Raw genomic sequence first — 23,327 nt, 5'->3', positions numbered from 1 at the left:
ACATATACATTTATTATGTGACTTAGAACTGCCTTGTTTTTTTTTCAGATGCAGAATTTATTTAATTCTTAAACTGCACCTTTCCTTTGACTTCACACCTCCAATCCCTGTGTTATGCTAGCATTCTTGTTCAGCTCCTTAGAACCTGATCACCCTCCTTTTCCTAGCAAAGACCGCAAGTTCCATCATCAAAACCACTCTCTTGCACATACTTTTTGTTTTCTTTGCTTGCCATTCCTTGCATACAACTAGAAAGCTTCTAGTTTTGGATTAGTGGTATCATCATCGTTCTCTACTAAGCACAGAAGAAGAAATGTCACGTCTTTCAGAGAGTGCCACCATTACAGTTTCCTAGTCTTCAACAGCAGCTGAGCATCAGTACTTCCTACAGATACTCAGACTGCCTCATCAGATATTTCCTAAGCTCCGCCAGTTGCTGTTTAAAATGTTTCTGCTACCTTTTGTGTCACACTACCACCCGTTATCATTTTTTAGTTTTATTGAAGTATATAATTGATTTAGTATTCTGTCAGTTTTTGCTGTATAGCACAATGACTTAATTAAACACACACACACGTGTGTGTATGTGTGTATATATATATATATTCTTTTCCATTATGGTTTATCTGAGTATATTGAATATAGTTTCCTGTGCTATACAGTGTAACCTTAGTGTTTATCCATCCTGTAAATAATAGTTTGCATCCGTTAATCCCAAACTCCAGTACCTCCCTTCCCCACCCCTCTCCTCCTTGGCAACTGCAGGTCTGTTCTCTCTGTCTGTGAATCTATTTCTGTTTCATAGATGTGTTCATATGTGTCATATTTTTGATCCCACATTTAATGATATCATACATTTGTCTTTCTCTTTCTGACCTACTTCGCTTAGTGTGATAATCTCTAGGTGCATTCATGTTGCCGCCAGTGGCATTATTTCATTCTTCTTTATGGCTGAGTAGTATTCCATTGTGTGTGTGTGTGTGTGTGTGTGTGTGTGAGTGTGAGTGTGTGTGTGTGTACTGCATCTTTTTTTATTCCATTTGTCTGTTGATGGACATTTAGGCCTTTGCCATGTCTTGCTATTGTAAATATTGCTGCTGTGAACATAGGGGTGCATGCATCTTTTCAAATTATGGTTTTGTCTGAGTATGTGCCCAGGTGTGAAATTGCTGGATCATATGGCAAGTCTATTTTTAGTTTTATGAGGAACCTCCGTACTGTTTTACATAGTGGCTGCAGGCCATATCTTTTCTAGTATTGAGACAGATATACTTTGTAGAGGAAATAGAAACCATCCCTCAATAACTCTATCAAGTAGCTAATCCTACACATTCAATTTGTGTGCATCTGATCAGACATTCTTTGCTTAAAGTCATTCTTTGCTTAAAGTCATTCTTTGCTTAAAACACTCAACTTCCCATTACCTTCAGGATAAAGTCTAAATCCCTAAGTAGGCTTGTGAGGTTTGTCATAATCAGGCTCTGCTAATCTCTCTGACTTTTTCTCCTACCATTCCCTGTTAAACTTTGGACTGCAATGACTCTGCATTTGTTTCATTTCTTCAAATTACCTATTATTCTTTTTCTTTTTTTTTTACTTTGAGTATTCATGCTTGAGAAAGACCTCCTCCGCCAGAAGGGCTATACACTACTTTCCTTATTAGCCTATTCCTATTCATCCTGTGGATCCCAGTTTTAAGTGTTCATTATTCTAGGATCTCAAAACTGAGTTTCCATTATTGAATTGGGTATTTCTCTTACATTCTCCTAGAACTCTCAGTACTTGCCATACATTAGCACTTAATTCATTGTATTGAAGTTTTCTGTTTACTTCCCTGTAATCTTCTTTGGCATACAGGATTCTTGAGACCATGGGCTGTTTTTGATATTGTTCACAATACCTAGTGTCTGTCGCATAGCAGCTGCTTAATAAGTTTCTGATGACTGAATGCTGTTATAAATTCAAATTTTTCATAAGAAATAACTGAATTTGTTGCTCATGAAAAACAAAACTCTTCTTGATCTCAAGTTCAGAGATTCCGCACCTCAGATCCTTGATAACATGACTCCAATGAATAAAACAGGGTGTTCTTTTCTTTTTTTCCGAAAGTTTTGGTTTGTTCATTTAGTTTGGTTTTTATGTAGGTCAATGGGGTTACAGCAAAAGCAATTCTATAAAAACACTTTTTGTGTTTATCTAAATGATCCTGCTGCTGCTGCAAAGTCGCTTCAGTTGTATCCGACTCGGTGTGCGACCCCATAGACGGCAGCCCACCAGGCTCTCCGTCCCTGGGATTCTCTAGGCAAGAACACTGGAGTGGGTTGCCATTTCCTCCTCCAATGCATGAAAGTGAAAAGTCAAAGTGAAGTCGCTCAGTCATGTCCAACTCCTAGCGATCCCATGGACTGCAGCCTACCAGGCCACTCTGTCCATGGAATTTTCCAGGCAAGAGTACTGGAGTGGGTTGCCATTGCCTTTATGAAAAATGGCCTTTCTGATGTAATGCAGGGCTAAATCCAGCTTTGATCAGTATTTAGTAAGTTTAACGTTCTATTTCCTGACAAACACTTGGAAAACTTAGCCACTTAAATACAAAGACATATTCAGTCAACAAAGGTACTCTGAGTACATCATTCCCAGACACTTGAGATACGCCAGTGATGAAAACAAAGTTCTGTGTCTTCACAGAGCTAATAAACGAAATAATAGACAATAATTCCCTCCAAATAATAGAGAAGGAGGGAATGGGGAAGGGAAAGAGGTAAAATAAACAAGTTCTATTAGAAGGTGGCAAATGCTTTTAAGAAAACCAGATCACAGTAAGGGAGAAATAGGAATATTGGGCCTGAAGGTACGACTTGCAGTTTTGAGTAGTAAACAGGTAACATCATTTTGTTCAATACAGCAACAGGGGCTGTGTGAACACAATTTTTTTCATTGTTTTGCAGTGTAATATTAATGTATCATTTCTTGTATTTATCTGTGTTCCCTGGCTTTATAGTCACTCCGTTATATTTTGCAGGTAGAATCAATAGCATTTCCTAATGAGTTTGGCTGCAGGGTAAAGGCATATATGTCTTTTATGTTCCAAGGGGCAACATAGGCAGAGTTGAGAAGGACATCCTCTTAGGGAAGTTGAGAGGCCTGATGAGCCTGTGTCTGAATCAAAGATTGTGCATTTTAGCCCAGAGGTGGACTAAGGTAGTTTCTCTGTAAAGAGCTAAGATTCTTGATTCAGGTTCCCCTCTGGCACATAGATCAAGGAAAACTTGGAACCCTTGTCTACAGTTCTATGAACTAAATTGTGGTCAAAATTATTTTATCCAGAAAAATATTAAAACAGTGTAATAAGGTTCCTACTACAGTTATGAGAGTGAGCCTGAGTCCACATCTAAGAGAAATTTAATCTTGAACAATATGGTTATCCTTGAATACCCATGTTAGAGACAATTTTGCTGCTTGATAATCTTCATTAGAATTCAATGTGCTCTTCCTATCATAGTTCCATTCTATCTTGTACAATGATGTGAAGATGTCATTTAGTTGCTTCTTTGGAAATTACAATGTCTGTACATTTACAACTGTTTTTTCAGGTGTTGAGTCACAGTCATAAATCTCTTTACTGTTTGTGACCTACTTCAATTAGACCCATAAATTATTTTAAAAGGCTTTATGTAGGAAAAATCAGACTGAAAGTCATACCACATTTACCAAAGGGCAGTTACACATTCAGTCACTTCTTGTAAACTATTGATTACTCTCAAAATCTTTTATATTTGATATGCTGATCTTAAAGAATGAGCTACTGAATATAAATTTCAGATATACTATATTTAACATATAATATTTAAATAGGTGAGATGCTTAGCCTAGCTGCTTCTGTCGTGTCCTACTCTTTGTGACCCCATGGACTGCAGTCCACCAGGCTCTTCTGTCCATGGGATTCTCCAGGCAAGAATACTGGATTGGATTGCCATGTCCTCCTCCAGGGGATCTTCCTGACCCAGGGATTGAACCCAGGTCTCCCACATTGCAGGCACATTCTTTGTACTGAGCCACCAAGGAAACCCATATTTAAGTAGCATGTTGGCAAGAACTTCTCTAATTAATTATTTAAGGTATTCATTGATTGACTAAAATCTTCTATACTGTATATAATTTCTTTGTACTATGATATTTCATTTAACAGAAATTGTGTTGGAAATAAAGGATAACAGGCAGAAATAAGTTGAGGTATTTTATACTGAAGATGTGAACCTCAGCTGCTTTGTCCATCCAGGTGGTGACATCCTGATCATTTTAATCAGCATACTTTATTTGAATCATGAAAACACTATAAATATTAAATTAAGGTGGAGTCAAACTTGGAATACTGCCATTTCTTTTAATGGCTATATGGCCATATTCTATGTAGTATTAAGTACAGTGTCAGAGTCCAAAGACTGTGCTATTAAAGTGTAGTACTTAACAGTTTTTTTTATTATTTTGATAAAGCTGAGAAGGGCTTAAACATCTAATAACTTTTGTGAAGGAAGCCTTGCTATTTTATGAACCAATAGTCAGTTTTTAGCAAAATTCACCACAAAATTGTCAGAAGGAATGATTTCTTTTATAGAGAATACAGTGATTACTGTAGCTCTCTAAAATTACCTATCTATATTCATGTGATTAATGCAACATGGGATTTACAAATTTAAATGCATAATACTGGAAAAGTAGAAATATAGATTTTTATAGTAATGCAAATATGTGCTGAATACATTTAGAATTTTCTCTCCTGGGTTGGAAACTGAATTGTGTTTAATAGCTCAACATTTTTAATTGGCTTTGCAATGATAATAAATTGTTATACACATTTTTAAGTGGATTTCTAGAGTTTTCAAATATTTAACTACCACATACATTTTCATGTCTACTAGGAAGCCAGCAGACAATTACTTTACATAAAGTGTGATGTTATTATTTTTTAAATGGCTTTCTGGTTTTTTTCACCCACACACTGCTTATCCCTATGGGCAAGTCTTGATAGAGGTTTTCTCAGCCTAATAGTGTAGCAGTTTAAACGAGATTCTCTTGTCAGAATGATCTGATAGAAACCAGTTTTAGATGTATAGTCAAATAAAAGGATTTATAAGGTCAGTGAAATGACGGTATAGCATTGAGAGTAGCACCAGGGAGATAGATCAAGGAAAAACAAATTTGGCAAAACCGATACAATATTGTAAAGTTTAAAGATAAAATAAAATTAAAATTAAATAAAATTTAAAAAAAAAAAAAAAAAAACAGCCAAAGGACTTTAGGTAAATCTGAAACTTTTCTCAACATATATTTTTTCTCAACATGTTTTTCCTACCTTCATTTTCTTATCATTGTTTTTGTTCTCCATGTTTTTTTTTTTTTCTTTTCCTCTTGTGAAGTCTAAAAGGAATTGATATTGCCAAAGAATGTGTTACTCTTATAGAGCAGAGTATCAACAGTTTATCCAACTTTAGTTTATATGAAATTGACTCCCTAGATAAGTGGAGGAATCAACCAGAATGTCCTCTGGGTATGAAATGTCACTTAAATCCCTAACATACTTTGCCAGTATATTCAGTTCATAAAATTGTGAACGTTTCTCATTCATCCAGCAAGTATTTGGTGTGTGCTATTGTTGTTCAGTAGCTAAATCTTGTTTAACTCTGTGATCCCATGGACTACAGCATACCAGCCACCTCTGTATCTCCTGGAGTTTACTCAAAGTCATGTCCATTGAGTCGGTGATGCTATCTAACCATCTCATCCTGTGCTGCCCCCTTCTCCTTTTGCCTTCAGTCTTTCCCAGTATAAGGTTCTTTTTCCAATGAATCAGCTCTTTGCATCAAGTGGCCTAAGTATTGGAGCTTCAAAGCCAGTCCTTTCAATGAATAGTCGTGTTTGATTTCCTTTAGTACTGACTGGTTTGATATCCTTGCTGTCCAAAAGACTCTTGTGTCTTCTCCAGCACCACAATTTTAAAGCATCAATTTTTCAGTGATCAACCTTCTTTATGGTCCAATTCTCACATTCATACATGACTACTGGAAAAACCATACCTTTGAATGTATAGACCTTTGTTGGCAAAGTGATATCTTTGCTTTTTAATACACTGTCTGTAAAAATGAAAGTCACTCAGTCATGTCTGACTCTTTGTGACCCCATGGACTGTAGTACATGGAATTCTCCAGACCAGAATACTGGAGTGGGTAGCCTTTCCCTTCTCCAGGAGATCGTCCCAACCCAGGGATCGAACCCAGGTCTCCCACATTGCAGGCCAATTCTTTACCAACTGAGCCACAAGGGGAAGACCAAGAATACTGGAGTGGGTAGCCTATCCCTTCTCCAGGGGATCTTCCCAAACCAGGAACCGAACTGGAGTCTCCTGCATTGCAGGTGGATTCTTAACCAACTGAGCTATCAGGGAAGCCAAATACACTGTCTAGGTTTGTTATAATTCTCCTTCCAAGGAGCAAGTGTCTTTTTATATTTAATGGTTGAAGTAATTGTCCATAGTGATTTTGGAGCCTAAGAAAATAAAATCTGTCACTGCTTCCACTTTTTCTATTTGCAATGAAGTGATGGGACCAGATGCCATCATCTTAGCTTTGTTTTTAATGTTGAATTTTAAGCCAGCTTTTTCACTATCCTCTTTCACCCTTGTCAAGAGACTCTTTAGTTCCTCTTCACTTTCTGCCATTATATTATCATCTGCATATCTGAGGTTATTGATGTTTCTCCCAGCCAATCTTCATTCCAGCTTGTGGTTCATCCACTCTGGCATTTTGCATGATGTGCTCTGCATTTAAGTTAAATAAGCAGAATGGCAATATGCAGCCTTGTCGTACTCCTTGCCAAATTTGGAACCAGTCAGTTTTTCCATGTCCAGTTCTGTTGCTTCTTGACCCGTATACAGATTTCTTAAGAGATATGTAAGGTGTTCTGGTACTCCCATCTCTCTAAACATTTTCCAGTTTGTTGTGATCCACACAGTCAAAAGCTTCAGCGTAGTTAGTGAAGCAGAAGTAGATGTTTTTCTGGACTGCCTTTGCCTTCTCCATAATCCAATGAATGTTGGCAGTTTGATCTCTGGTTCCTCTGCCTTTCTAAATCCAGTTTGTATATCTTGAAGTTCTCAGTTGAGGCTTCACCTACTGTTGAAGCCTAGTTTGAAGGATTTTGAGCATCACTTTGCTAGCATGTGAAATGAGCGCAATTGTACGATAGTTTGAACATTATTTGGCATTGCCCTCCTCCGATTTTAAAAATGAAAACTGACCTATTCCCATCCTGTGTCCACTGCTGAGTGGAGAATACGAAACTTTGGAAGGTCTTGGAAGGAAGGGGAGATTTGGAGGAGACAGTGGGGTGAAGAAAGGCATTCTGAGCTGGGGAACCATATAAGCAGATTCTTAGGAACAGATATTGTCTTCTTTAGGTGATAGGATAGTAACTTAACCAAGTAAAACATTCTGATTCCTTTTCATGAATAGTGGCGATAACACTGACTATCTAAGATTAGTGTAAACTTATGAACTTCAGAATTCCAGGCAGTAGGAAACCGACCATCCCAATAATACAGTTAATCGAGTACATCATTCCACTGGGGGGATTAAAAAACTTGATGACTTTGTAGGTATTGTTTATGAGACAAAAAAAAAAAAACTTTCTCAGAATGAGATATTTCAGTTGATCTTTATAGAAAACAACACAGAAAATATTTTCCAGAATTCTTGATTTTAATCCAGGGAATTATTTGGAAAAGTTTGGTGTTAATAGCTATAACCCTGGTGCCTTCAGCTTGAGTCAGAATGATAAATCTCCTCACATGTTTTATTCATTTAAAAATTTATTCCTGAGTTTGACACATGTATACTGGGAATTAGGAACTATGACACTATTACCCAGCTTCCTTATGAGACCCCCATCTTCCATGTGACATAGATTCCATATGATCAGAAGTGAAACTGGAAAAGAAGTTAATTATTGCTGTTCTGCATCAGTTTCATTGCTCTCTTGTTTTTAATTCTTGGTTTGTATCGGTGACCTTTTCAGTGTTTGGGCAAGCTTCCCCTAAGCTTTTATCCAGTGATTAAGAAGCATTCATTATGCACTCTGTTTGACATGGTCATTACTTAATGTTCACTTAAAAATTCTACAAGACTAAATTATCACAGTGGGTGAAGAAACAGATGGCCAGCTGGCTGGTATCCATGCCTGCTTTGTTTCATGGTTTCTTGTCTGCCACAAAGAAGTCACATACGAGACCTAAGGAGGCCATTCAAACAGTAACTTGCCTGTCCAGCTGTGTTTCAATGTCCTCAGCTATGAAGTCTGGGTAGGCACCTTTCCCATCTTAGTGCTCTGGATGCCTGAGCTACAGGGCTCTCACTGCCTCATGATTAACATGGCAGTCACAGAGGCCAGATTCTGAAAGAGAAAATAGAAATCCTTTCCTCTACCTTCTGTCATTGGCTTTAAAATCAAAATTGCTCTGCTAGATTTCAAAAGAAAGAGCTGTAGTTTTGTAGAAAGAGTGCACCTACTTTTAATACCTATGTATAAGATTATCCGCAGTCTGGTATTCTACAAATTACCACAGCCTTCAGCAGAGAAAATTGAACTTGGCTCCAGGCTTAAAATTGGGTTGTCGCAACCTGCTGTGGATGAGAAAGAGCTACAAATGAAAATGCATCCAACCTCTAAACTTTAGGTTTTTGTTATAGACTATGAAAGGTAGTTTAGATTATATGCTGTTATTCCTAAAATTATTAATAATTTTCCATCATGTATTTATGAAGCAGCATTAGAGAATCTAGTACTTTATCAGAGTCTGTGGGGGTATAAAAAAATACAAGGTGTAGGCATTCCTGTGCAAGAACAGTTTATAACCTCATCGGGGAGACAAGAGAGATGCATAAAATAATTAGAGAAGGAAGCAGTATACAGTGAGATGTTAATCACATAGTACAGGCAGCAAGTTCAATAGAAGAAGAAGGTGAAGAGCTGTCAGAGGAAGATTGATGGAGAACATGGAAATTTTGTAGCTGCTTAGAGACACCATGTAAAACAGCGAGATTGCTTGATGCTTCTGAAACCTGGGCTCAGATATTTGCTTATAATGGAAATACCTTGGTCTCTGTCTTTTCTCCATGCCCTGTCCTAGTGACACATAGAAGAGGAAACAAACCAAAGTGGCTAACGGCAAACTTGAATGATGTCTTACCACTTTCTACCACCTGCTAATGTGTATTCTGGAGCTTGAATTATATTTTGCAATGCATGGTATGTGCATTCTGACAGATGCACTTTTCAGACAAGTGATTTGCAGACTTCTACTTGGAAACAGCTCCCTGATTTTTAAGGGCTTTTTAAGTAATTAGAAATTAGTACGATTTCTGGGCATTACTCAGAGCTGGTTTACTACAATCACTAGAAGCAGAAAGGGATTTTTTTCCCCTCTATGGTTCAAAAAAGTATTGAATGTCAGGTTTTTTTCACTTAGATTGGATTGCATTTATGGGTCCTAAAGTCTTTGGGGAAGTTTCACTCTCTTACTCTGTTGGCCATGTAAAGAAAAGGAAAGCATAACACTGATCATCATGATCGTCCATGCTTTAGATACCCATGTTTCCTTTAGATTTTAAAAATGTTTATCCTGTTAACCCAAGATTTCAAGGTACACTTAGGTCTTCTGTTACTAACTTCAACAATAATAATCATTACTTAATTTCCTAGGACATTCTGTCGTTTATAAAAGGATTCTGTATACTATGGTTAATGTTCATAGGCATAGTAAGCCAAAATTGATGTCTTTTATTTTAGAAAGAAAATAAAAGGGCAAATTATCTTTTGTCTTGTATTCACTATATATTGTTCTGTTAAGGATAACATCACATAATCAATCAGAAAGTAAGTATTATTAAGTAAAGATGTCCTAAAATAGCATGTTTTGAAGAATTTATATATATATATATATATATATATATATATATATATATATGCATTGTGACTACAACCTAAAGAGACAGATATCTGTGTGAGTTATAAAGCATTCTGAGCTGGTGGTGGGTTTAGGAAGTTTATTTTGGCATCAGTGCAGGATGGACAGGGGATAAATGGACAGGGGAAAAATGTTAGATGGAGCTATAGTAACAGTTGTCGCTTTGCAAACAATAGATCCTTTAGCTCTATTTTGTTAATAATTTTTAAAATCCATATTAATATTAATATTTAATCATATCTATTGAGAAAAGAGAACATAACAGATATTGTTATACAAATGATTACATGTATTTATAGAAATAATTGATTTGAATTGATGTTTTTGAGTTTGGGCTGGAGAAGACTCTTGAGAGTCCCTTGGACTGCAAGGAGATTAAACCAGTCAATCCTAAAGGAAATCAACCCTGAGTATTCATCGGAAGGATTGGTGCTGAAGCTGAAGCTCCAGTACTTTGGCTGCAAGATGCAAAGAGCTGAGTCATTGGAAAAGACCCTGGGATACTGGGAAAGATTGAAGGCAAAAGGAGAAGGGGGCGGTAGAGGATGAGATGGTTAGAGAGCATTACCAACTCAATGAACATGAATATGAGCAAACTTCAGGAAATAGTGGAGAACAGAGGAGCCTAACATGCTCTAGTCCATGGGGTCGCAGAGTCAGACATGACTTAGTGGCTGAACAACAACAACATGGAAATAATGTGTATAATGGCTTTCTCTGAGTATTGACTCACTGTGTACTGCCATTGGCAGGCCCAACTCTAAACTAGATTAAATGGATAAAGAGTAACTGCAAGAAATCTTAATTCTTTCTTCAGTACTTCCTTCTATCTTGCAGTGGCAGTTCCTCCCTGATGCCACCTAAACAGCCACTTCTGCGCTCCTTCTTGGGACTGCTAAAAAATTAAACTGCTTTCCTGATCTCCAAAATCCTCAAAACTTTTTACCACACTGTGTGATGAGAGCAAAGTGAAATTAGTTTTAGCTAAGCTGGTAGTTGTTAATAAATGTGAGTGCTTTGTCAGCCAACTCTAACATTAGATGAGGGTTTCCTTAATCAACTTCTTTGCCACAAGAAGAAACTACTTGGGGACTGTAGTGGTTTGAAGAGCACCTCTCCAAAATTCCTGTCTGCCACGAATCTCAGAATGTGACCTTATTTGAAAACTGAGCCTGTGTTAGTTTGCTAGGACTGCTAAAAACAAAATACCACAGCGTGGGTGGCTTCAACAATAGAATGTATTTCCTCACAGTTTTCAAAGTGCAAGATGAAGGTGTTGGCAGGCTTGGTTTCTCCTGAGCCTTTCTTCCTGAGTTGTCATAGTCACCTTCTGACTTTGTCCTCACGTGACCTTTCCTCTGGTGATGGTTCATCACTGATATCTCTTGTGTGTGTCCAGATTTTGACTTCTTAGATGGGAGATTGGATTGGGTTACAGCCCATATATATGGCCTTCTTTCATCCTTATTCCCTCTGTAAAGGCTGTACCTACAAATGCAGTTATGTTCTGAGGTTCTGGAGGTTAAGGCTTCACCATGTGAACTGGGGGGCAGGGATACAATTTAGCCATCACAGAGGCTTTGCAAATGTAAGTAGTTAAGGATTTTGAGATGAAATTATCCTGGATTTGGATGGGCCCTGAAGGATGGAGGCAGAGATTGGAGTTACGCTGCTATAGTCCAAGGAACTCCAAGAGCCAACAGAAGCTGGAGAGACAGGAGGGAGTCTGCCTAGTCTCCAGAGGGATTATGGCCCTCCTGACACGTTGACTTCAGACAAAATAAATAACTGTTCTTTGAAGCTACCAAGTTTGCAGTAACTTGATAGAGTAGCTCATGGAAACAAGTACAGGGTCCCTAAACCTGTTCTGATCACTAGTTGTATCAGTGTTTTCCTTTGGACAGATATATATAAAGAGAGGCCAATATTAATCCTTGAGAAGAAAGTTTATCAGTAGGGTATTTTTTAAAAATCTCTCTTTAGCTCCAGATTGCAATTTTCATAATCTATTCAAACATTTTATGTTTGAGGAACAATTTGTTCATTTTGCTGATTCTCCCCTTAAATGGAATGGTTTGGATTAACTATAATTTACCTTTCTGAATGCATACAAAATACCCAGAAAATATAGACAGTTTTTTTTTTTCCCTCAAACGGCTGATTTTATAGTTTACATTTAAAAGAGAGGAGGAGGAGAAACCAGGAGGAAGAAGGAGAAGAAGCAACTAGTGTCAAAAATGATTTGAAAGCATCAATCATGTGAATATTACCAGAATAATTTCTTCTTTTTCAACTAGTTATAGAGTGACAATGACTCCAAATGGAAACTACCAAAATGTTCAGACCTCATTAAATGTAAAAGCAACACTATGATATGATTTTAGCATGTTTTTAAGACAGGAATTTCGAGTGAACTTTTGGGTCATAACTGTTCCTATTTGGTTGTACTGCTAGAATAAATACTGAAACAATGCTCTTTTTATGACCCTATTGGTATTTCCTTATTATATAATCTAAAATGTGCATTCATTTTTAATATCTAGATGCCAATGTTTGGAAACATAATTTGTAAAATTGACTGCATCTATGTATACCTTGTCACAGGAGAGTGTTACCCTATTTAGTTTGTAATAATCTGTTTTCACACTATACAGAATTAATGATTTGGGGCATAGTCTCTAAATGTGTGGAAAAACTAACTGTCCTACATATATGGAAATCACTTCAACTCTCTACAGTTGGAATTGGGAGAAGGTCAATGCAGAAAAGTAGAAAAGCATATATAGATCTATTGCTTTTGTGAGTGATTAATCTTGTTGACATATTTATATGAGCTTGCATAAAAATGCCTGGAGAGCATGCTGTTGACTTCAGTTGTTCATTAATATTGATCATATGCTGTCCCCATTGTGTTAGGAGTTACTTAAAGATTACCTACAAAAGTATTACAGCATTACTGATTTTAAAACTCCCTGATGCCTCTTGTATCTTGAAAGTCCACTTATACTTTTATTGTTAAGAGTGATATTATCAAATATTGTTATCTATCAGATCATTTCAACTTTTATGAATACTAATCAGAACTGAAGCTCATAACCACCACTCTGGATACTTCTTCTGTATACCTGTGATACAAAAAGAGGCAAATTTTTGAAGTAAGAAGGAATTGAGATCACACTTGTTTTAATAAGCTCTGAGTGGTTCAGTAAGACTCATTTGTTTTCAGAATTTGCTCTACTATTAAATTGTTTTCAAAATTATGTATCAGCTATAGATTAGTGCTGACATGTTATAAAAAAAATGTTATCAGGTGCCCTAAATATTCCAAAATTTTGGCAGCAAAAATTATGATGTGGTAATATTACAAACATTTGTTAATATATCACTAAGAGAATTATATAATTAATTTTTCAGAAACTATTACATAAACAAAAAATATTAATACTGAGCACAGTACATAGACAGTAAAAGATAGTCATTAAAATTACCTTATAACCTGGATAAGTAAATATTTTCTTGAGTTGTTAGCTTCCTCTTGTAGCAGCTGACAATAGTAACTCCACTTAAAACATGTATCACAAATAAGTAGCTGAGTATACAGCACATAATAGATGCCTAATAAATGAATATTATGCTGAAATAAGGAAAAATAAAGAAAAACACTTTTATGCTGAACAAGGTTAGGGTCAGTTTCTTCTCACAGTATGAGAGCAATGTAAATGCTATATGTGATGATCATTATGTATAAGTGTGTGAACACCTTAAAATGATACCTACTTACTTCCAGTATCAAAATAGAGAAGATTGTTAGATGATGAGGAAAAAAAAACAAAACAGACAGAAGTTTCCTAGAATCTTTAGTTCTCATATGATTAGTCCGCTTGTCATTTGGAGAAAGACACCTGCAAACTCTTGACACATTTTAATTGTCACTGATTAACATCAAACACAAAAATTTTTGGCTACATGAACATTTGGTGAGTTGAAACCTTGGGCTACATTTATCATCTTTCTGTACTAACTTATATTCTGATTATTTCATCTTGCTAATGCTTCAAGTGAATGTCTTTATTTACACAGGAATTGTTCAATTAGGAGGCCAAAACACTATTGATAGGATTGTATAATGTCACGTATTTCTCAATTATGTATTTGCTAAAGAATTAAGATATGTGCAATCATTGTACATTTAGGGATATAATAATATCACACCTGTGATACTCTAGAAGCTTATACCATATTAGATATATAAATTTAAAGAATTTGAACCTTAGAAAGTGTAGAAAAGTTAGACTATCTTAATTACTAATTGAAATGCCAAAAGATATTTCTAACTTATAAATCTTATAAGCTTGAACGGGGTTAGGCAAAAGATATGGTGGTTATCACTCATTATTGCCACATCCTTTTTATTAAAGATATATTGTAAACCTACTGTGTGACAACCATGACTTACCGCAGAGAATTAAGGGTCTAATGGGGGAACATGCCACGTAAGCAGTCATTTCAACACTCTGTCATGAGTTTTCCAAAAGAGTATATGTGTGTGTGTGCATGCGTGCACACACATGCTCAGTCACTCAGTCGTGTCCGACTCTGTGCAACCCCATGGACCATAGCCCACTGGGCTCTTCTGTCCATGGGACTTTTCTGGCAAGAACACTGGAGTGGGTTGTCATTTCCTTCTCCAGAAGAGTATGTACAAGGCTTATAACATCAGTTTCACAGTACAGTTGTTAGGGACAAAATAGAAAAAGGAAAGAAATCTATATGTTGGTCAGGGTCAGTTTCTTCACAGTGTAAGCAGCAGTATACACATACCAAATACATCACGAAATAGTGGGGAAATAGGAGAAGGCAATGGCAACCTACTCCAGTGTTCTTGCCTGGAGAATCCCAGGGACAGTGGAGCCTGGTGGGCTGCCGTCTATGGGGTCGCACAGAGCCGGACACAACCAACGTGACTTAGCAGCAGCAGCAGGGAAATAAATACTCATGTTTGACAGCTGATTTCAAACACAGCTAAAGTGGAGTATTGTTAGCATGGCAGAGACTCTCTATATTCATGATATCTAATACACTCTGACCAATTTGCTGAAAATATTTCCATTTAGGAAGGTTTTGGCCTTAGTGAGTACTTGCTAAATTCTGGAAGCATCTATCAAGATTGACTGTATTCATCTACAGATCTGTAACTGGGCAGGAAGTGTAGCTTAATGGAAAGGACTTAGGTTTGTAGTCAAGCAGAATGTGTTAAAAAAAAAATCTTGACTTTTGCGGTTAGACTCACACTTAACCTTTCTGAGTAAGCCTGTTTGTTTTTTTTTTTTTTTGCTTAAAGAAAAAAGATATGTTCTTAACAAAGTATTGTAAAGAATACTATGTATTTCATGTTGCCTAGCATATAAAGCACTCTTAAAAGGTTAAATGCTTGCCACCTTTGCTTTATGTCATCTTTGTCATATAAATGAAAATCACTGAATTTCTTGGAGTAGGAAAAATAACAGTAGCAAACAGCCTTTGTTACAAGTAATCTTTCTCTGAAACCAAGATGTCAGCGGAGGTCAATGCTATCTCTGCGGATATAAATAAAATGAGCTCCAACTCTCTAACTCCTATCTTTGGGGAATTCCAGAGGCTACACCAGGATTACTCGATAGACTTTGCCTGTGCCCCCAGGAAATATCTATAGAGTGTCTAAGACTAGATAGCTGTCAGCTCAGTTTTCAGGTTCCTGTACCCACTGGATTCTTGAGTTCCTTGGGATCATGTGCTGCAACTCTTCTTCCATTCTGCCAGGATGAGCCTGATGAATGGAACAGCCCTTTCCCTCTGACTTCCCCCAATTCCATACATAGGTCTGTGTGTCTAGCAGACTTAGATAGTCCCACAAAGACAGGTCACATAGTAGCTTTACAAACAAAACTGAATTTTAGGCATGGTAGTTTCTTACTAGCCACATTTCTTCCCGTATTACAGCCTCATAGCATACTTCTATGAGCATACCCCCTTGCCCCTTGAAGTTGACTTCCAGTTCTGTTTGCAGGGTCTCCCCTCCGGGATTGCCCCCATCCATTCCTAAATCCTTCCTTTATAAGGCAGAGCTGCTGACTCCTCCTCAGCCAAGTTTTACTTTTCCAAAGATGTAGAAGCCTTGATTAAATGTAATCATCCCTTCCAGGCTCATATTTGCTCCTTGTTCTTCCAAGTGACTTCCGTTGACCACTTCCCTCGTAATCGTGTCTTTAACTGCTCCCAAGGACTGGCATTGCCCTTACTATTTCAGTTGTTTGTTTTTTATCCCTCCCTCAGCATTATAAGTAGAAAGTGCAAGTGTTAGTTGCACGGTCATGTCTGACTTTTTGCAACTCCGTCGACTGTAGCCTACCAGGCTCCTCTGTCCATAGAATTCTCCAGGCAAGAATACTGGAGTGGGTAGCCATTACCTTCTCCAGGGTATCAATAGAAGGGAACATGAGAAATATTTCTTTTCTTTCTGATAGAAATCACATCGCTCTCCTGTTGGGCCAGAAAAGCTTTATCAATTTTGTTTTTAAAAAGTTTTTTCCTACTAGAGGGAATTCCTCAAACTCAGTTTTCCCCATATTAGTTGAGGTTTTTGTTTTTATTTTTGAGAAATCCTGAATTCTTTTTAGGCTTGTTTCCTTATCTGCAAAATTTAAAGATTGGATTAGATGATCTCTAACACTCCTTATTTGTTTAAAATTATATATTTCTTGGGCTTCCCTTATGGTTCAGCTGGTAAAGAATCCACCTTCAATGCAGGAGACCTGGATTTGATCTCTGGGTTGGGAAGATCCCCTGGAGAAGGGAAAGGCTACCCTCTCCAGTATTCTGTCCTGGAGAATTCCATGGACTGAATAGTCCATGGGATCACAAAGAGTCAGACATGACTGAGTGACTTTCACTTTCACAAATATTCTTAGGTTATAATTTTTTTTTTTTTTTTTTTTAGCAATTACATGCATGGCTATCAGTTATCAGTTAATTAAAAAACCTGTCATGTATTTTTGTATTTTGAGCGAGTGAACTGATGAGTCAAAGTTCTAGTATCACTTTTACTTTATTCTCCCTTCCCCATTTGACTGATTCTGTAAAGAATGTAGGTTTTAGAGTCACAGATTCTTGGCTTGAGACCGAATGCTTCATTTGTAATGTTCATTTGAGAAATATTATCTAAAATTTCTGACCTATGGTTTTTAAAAAAAAGTAAAAGAGAATAATATAGACAACAACCTCTTCTAGTTGCTGGGAGGAATAAATGAGATTATTTATCTGAAAGTAATTTGTAACTTGTCTGGCATTGTTAACGTTAATTAATTTGAGAGGAGGGAAGAATTAGAAAGCGAGAAAGAAGAGGGGGAAAGGTTTCTATAGCATGGTTTGCATCTCTTGGTGATGGGAGAAAATGGTCCCTGGTGTTGCACCTTCTTCTTGTCTCAGTCATTGACAACATACCATCTCAAGGGCAGGTGTTAGTTGGTGTAGTTGACCAGTACTGCAAGGCACAAGACTGCCTACTTGAATAACTGTTTTATTTTTAATTGGTATGGAGATATCTGAAGAAAATTATGGACCCATTGATTTCTTTGCACTTTTTGAAAGTCAGCCATACAAAGATCTTGACAGCATAGTTGTCATATTGTTGCCTATTTCATGCATATGTTTATTAGGTTATATAATTATTGACTGTCATGGAATGTTAAACTGTAAGAAACACTATCAAAGAGCTGCAGGAGGAGGTAATAGAATTATAAAATATTCCAGGATAGCATTGCCCAAACTCTTAAGGGCTTCCTGTTGTTAACTTTGTGATGATGGTGAATTTCCTTTTCTGTCATTAAGATGTTAAAGGGTATTGACCCACACTTGAGTAGCCGTTCACTGTTGTTCTCTGTTATAGCCTTGTCTGATGGAGCCCCCACCAGTTGGCTCAAGTTATCACCATTCTCCTGCCAACACTGTTACCTTCTCTCTGCTGCTGCTGCTAAGTCACTTCAGTCGTGTCCAACTCTGTGCGACCCCATAGATGGCAGCCCACCAGGCTCCCCCATCCCTGGGAAAAACCACTGGCTTCTCTTCTTCTCCTATGCCCTCCAGGACTCTGGAATTCATCTCTACATACAGAGTCAGATACTTAGTTTAATAACACTTGCTTTCTTTTTCTAGTGTGTACATCTTAACTTTCCTTTCAGAGATTTTTGTTTCATATAAATATATTCTAGTTTTTCCAATTTAAAAAAAAAGGGGGGACAAAAATTAGACAATGCTATATAGTTAGCTTGATCTCTCTTCATCTCCCAGGGAGAGCTTTTTCTTCCTTCAACGTGTCTCTTCTTCACAACATCCAGTGTGGATTCTGCCATGAGTCATTCAGCATCCTCCAAGAAACCAGCTATTAAACAGAATTAGAGAGGCAAAGGTTTATTAGGGGGAATAACTGATGGACAAGAGGGAGAAAGCGCAAGAGTAGTTAGGATGAGCCTTCAGACTGACACAAGCCTGTGGACTCTGAAGTAAGGAAAGGACAGAAGGATTATTGCAAAGAAAACAGTATTCTTAAATGCTATGCCAGTTGAAAAAAATCTCAGCCATAGCAAAGGAGTACCCCAGAGGCAAGAATGTGTAGTAGAGGAGTCCAGGTTCAGGCAGAACTGATTCAGCTGTGCAATCCCAGAGGTGGAGCACCACACTTCTATTGACTCTCAATAGAGGTACCAATTGAGGTATTGGTACCTCAATAGAGGTACCAGGTACCAGTCATTCTGGTGAAGTTACTTTTTCAAGGCTCAAAAATAACTCTCTGTCTCTTCTCTATCTTTGCAGCTTTCAATGAGCTACTTCCTATTCATTGGCAAAAATTGAAGTTCTCTTGAAGTATGCCCCACCACAAACTCAAAATAGTCAATAAAAGTATTGCAACCAACCATCCACTTCACTTGGCCTCTGTAGTTACAATGACTTTTAAGTTTATGCTACTTTCACCAGCAGGGCACAAGAGCTCTTGCATGTTCTTAACTCTAGAAATTGCCATTCAGTATTGCATTTTAAACTGGAGAAGGAAATGGCAACCCACTCCAGTGTTCTTGTCTGGAGAATCCCAGGGATAGGGGAGCCTGGTGGGCTGCCGTCTATGGGGTTGAACAGAGTCGGACACGACTGAAGTGACTTAGCAGCATTGCATTTTAAACATGCAGAGGAGATTTTATAATCTGGAACCTTAGTAACAATGTTTTACTTAGTGCTAATACTTTTTGAATGTTTGATATGTATGTGTTCAGGGTATTTTATATGTATGAATTCTTTTCGTCTCTGTCATTGCCTTTTGAGGTAGATTGTATTATTATAGTATTGACATTTCACAGAAGATGATACTGAGGTAAAGAGAGGTTAAATAAATCATCCAAGGCCACATGGCTAGAAAGTGGTGAAACCAGTATTCAAGCCCAGGCCGTTGGTCTCCAGAGCCCTCACAGCTTCTGCATTTCCTGTAGCACTAATATCCAGAACACTTTCTCTGTAAAATTGTTAATTGCAAAATGTTCACCCAGTGTCTACTTTAAAGCATATGTATCATGCAGCAATATTGCTTTCTGTCTTGCAGGTCCCTGCACTCCTAATCCATGCCATAATGGAGGAACCTGCGAAATAAGTGAAGCGTACCGAGGAGATACATTCATAGGCTATGTTTGTAAATGTCCCCGAGGATTTAATGGGATTCACTGTCAGCACAGTAAGTCATCCACGGTCTTTGTGCTTTTATTATCATTGATTGCAAAGTATGCAAGTCATTATCATTCTTGTTTGCAGTAGAATGATAGAATCTTTGAGCCTGCTTCTCTCCCACTGGATACACCATATCCCCAGCTGAGGACTTATCCCTAGACTGTTTCTATTCTCCCAAGGGTGTGGGAGGCTAGCAATCTTCTATCAGCCCTTTTCACTGTCGCTCAGCCATACTTGCAAAATGCTGCTTTTATATTGATCTGATATCTATGTCTTTCTTTCACATGTGTCCTAAAGCTACAGTCTTCAAGCTTCCCAGACATTTTTCTGTTTGGGTTCAGAGAAGATACCTAAAAGAGAAAACTGCCCACTCTGTCCTTTCTATAAGCCAGTTTCTTCCATCTCACATGTTAGCATTTTTATACTCTCACCCTCTTTGTCTTAGAAGCCTATTGCATAGGGAAAAAAAAAAAAATAGTTCAGATGTTATGCCCTTAGGTGCAAACCCTGCCTCTAGACACTGGGCAATATCCCATTATGAAAACTTTGTTCTCATTTCAAGGGGGCATTCCGCTGTGGTGTGTGTGCTCCGTGCAGGCAGCCCTTAATTGAGGGGCTCAGGTGGGGTGGCCAGACTGAGGAAACTCTGGATACTGCTCTGACACTAGGTCACAAATCTTTGGAAATAAGTAGGATAAGTAATATCCTCTTTAGGTGAACAGGTGAATGTCAAGGCAGTCAACATTCTGGGCTCAAATCCCTGTCTTTCCAGAGATGTTTTGTGATAGGCATGTGTAAAGCCTGAGCAGTGATTCTATAACAAGGAAAAATCAGCCATGGTGACTTTGAACTCAGCCTGAGAAAAATCCCCAGCTTCTCATTCCTTGTTGGTGATTGAACCCAGTTACACGCAGTGTACATTTTATAATAAGCTGTATTATAACAGGCCTCTACAGAATTTCCACATGTTCCTGGCCCTTGCAAGTCTCCAGAGAAGTACACAATGTTCCTAAAGTCTCAGAGCCAGGGTGCACTCTATAATTTTTTGCTGGTGGTTGAAAATCTGGCTCTGGCTGACAGACTCAATTTTTCCTAACTCATTCCTCATACCATGGTCTTAATCATCACTGTAGTACTCCTGGCTCATGTATTCATTGCCCACTCTAGGCCACTTGCCATCCCCTCATTCCCCTCCCTCTGATCAATACCTTATGTTTCAAGACTCAGGTCCTGTAAGACCTTAAACACATGCTTAAGGTTTATGGGAAACTGGAGGCTGAGGAATTCAATTTAGAACTGGGATTTTGTGAGCTAAACAAACTGGTGCCTCTTCTCTGAAGTGTGTCATTATTAGAAGCAGCAGAGAATGGAGGGGAAAAGGACTGGATTTGGAATCAGAGACCTGGATTTGAGACCTGATCTCTAAGTTACTGGATAAGTGGAGCCAGTCACTTGACCTTTCTGTGCTTGAAGACATAGAAATACAGGAGTCAAACTAGAAATAAATGATCTTTGGTTCATACAGGATAGAAGAATATTATGGTTAAATGGGTAGCTTGCTTACTGTCCATCAGATCAGATCAGTCGCTCAGTTGTGTCTGACCCTTTGTGACCCCATGAATTGCAGCATGCCAGGCCTCCCTGTCCATCACCAACTCCCGGAGTTCACTCAGACTCACGTCCAACGAGTCAGTGATACCATCCAGCCATCTCATCCTCTGTCGTCCCCTTCTCCTCTTTCCCCCAATCCCTCCCAGCATCAGAGTCTTTTCCAATGAGTCAACTCTTCCCATGAGGTGGCCAAAGTACTGGAGTTTCAGCTTCAGCATCATTCCTTCCAAAGAAATCCTGGGCCGATCTCCTTCAGAACGGAGTGGTTGGATCTCCGTGCAGTCCAAGGGACTCTCAAGAGTCTTCTCCAACACCACAGTTCAAAAGCATCAATTCTTCAGCCCTCAGCCTTCTTCACAGTCCAACTCTCACATCCATACATGACCACAGGAAAAACCATAGCCTTGACTAGACGAATCTTTGTTGGCAAAGTAATGTCTCTGCTTTTGAATATGCTATCTAGGTTAGTCATAACTTTCCTTCCAAGGAGTAAGCGTCTTTTAATTTCATGGCTGCAGTCACTATCTGTAGTGATTTTGGAGCCCAGAAAAATAAAGTCTGACACTGTTTCCACTGTTTCCCCATCTATTTCCCATGAAGTGATGGGACCGGATGCCATGATCTTCGTTTTCTGAATGTCGAGCTTTAAGCCAACTTTTTCACTCTCCACTTTCACTTTCATCAAGAGGCTTTTTAGTTCCTCTTCACTTTCTACCATAAGGGTGGTGTCATCTGCATATCTGAGGTTATTGATATTTCTCTGGGCAATCTTGATTCCAGCTTGTGTTTCTTCCAGTCCAGCGTTTCTCATGATGTACTGTGCATATAAGTTAAATAAACAGTGTGACAATATACAGCCTTGACGAACTCCTTTTCCTATTTGGAACCAGTGTTGTTCCATGTCCAGTTCTAACTGTTGCTTCCTGACCTGCATACACATTTCTCAAGAGGCAGATCAGGTGGTCTGGTATTCCCATCTCTTTCAGAATTTTCCACAGTTTATTGTGATCCACACAGTCAAAGGCTTTGGCATAGTCAATAAAGCAGAAATAGATGCTTTTCTGGAACTCTCTTGCTTTTTCGATGATCCAGCAAATGTTGGCAATTTGATCTCTGGTTCCTCTGCCTTTTCTAAAACCAGCTTGAGCATCAGGAAGTTCACGGTCCACATATTGCTGAAGCCTGGCTTGGAGAATTTTGAGCATTACTTTACCAGCATGTGAGATGAGTGCAATTGTGCAGTAGTTTGAGCATTCTTTGGCCTTGCCTTTCTTTGGGATTGGAATGAAAACTGACCTTTTCCAGTCCTGTGGCCACTGCTGAGTTTTCCAAATTTGCTGGCATATTGAGTGTAGCACTTTCACAGCATCATCTTTCAGGATTTGGAATAGCTCAACTGGAATTCTATTACCTCCACTAGCTTTGTTTATAGTGATGCTTTCTAAGGCCCACTTTACTGCACATTCCAGGATGTCTGGCTCTAGGTCAGTGATCACACCATCATGATTATCTGGGTCGTGAAGATCTTTTTTGTACAGTTCTTCTGTGTATTCTTGCCATCTCTTCTTAATGTTTTCTGCTTCTGTTAGGTCCATACCATTTCTGTCCTTTATCGAGCCCATCTTTGCATAAAATGTTCCTTTGGTATCTCTGATTTTCTTGAAGAGATCCCTAGTCTTTCCCATTCTGTTGTTTTCCTCTATTTCTTTGCATTGATCACTGAGGAAGGCTTTCTTATCTCTCCTTGCTATTCTTTGGAACCCTGCATTCAGATGTTTATATATGTTTCCTTTTCTCCTTTGCTTTTCGCTTCTCTTCTTTTCACAGCTATTTGTAAGGCCTCCCCATACAGCCATTTTGCTTTTTTGCATTTCTTTTCCATGGGAATGGTCTTGATCCCTGTCTCCTGTACAGTGTCACAAACCTCATTCCATAGTTCATCAGGCACTCT

General features: G+C 38.2%; 1 protein-coding gene across 6 annotated transcripts in view; it reads left to right on the top strand.

Moving 5' to 3' along the window:
• Nucleotides 1-23,327, top strand: part of EDIL3 (EGF like and discoidin domains 3) — an 805,907-nt gene that overhangs the window by 507,443 nt on the left and 275,137 nt on the right. For all 6 annotated transcript variants that reach the window (XM_086412886.1, XM_086412888.1, XM_086412884.1 and 3 more), the window contains one exon: nt 19,644-19,772. In XM_086412886.1, coding sequence (XP_086269012.1) covers nt 19,644-19,772 — 129 coding nt within the window. The remainder of the gene's footprint in view (nt 1-19,643; nt 19,773-23,327) is intronic.

Source organism: Bos grunniens, chromosome 7 (genome assembly GCF_055505025.1).
Source record: "Bos grunniens cultivar Pamir isolate PY7600 chromosome 7, Bosgru_T2T1.0, whole genome shotgun sequence".
Classification (NCBI taxonomy): domain Eukaryota; kingdom Metazoa; phylum Chordata; class Mammalia; order Artiodactyla; family Bovidae; genus Bos; species Bos grunniens.
Note: the sequence above shows the minus strand (reverse complement) of the source record. Positions and strands in the feature narration are given on the sequence as shown.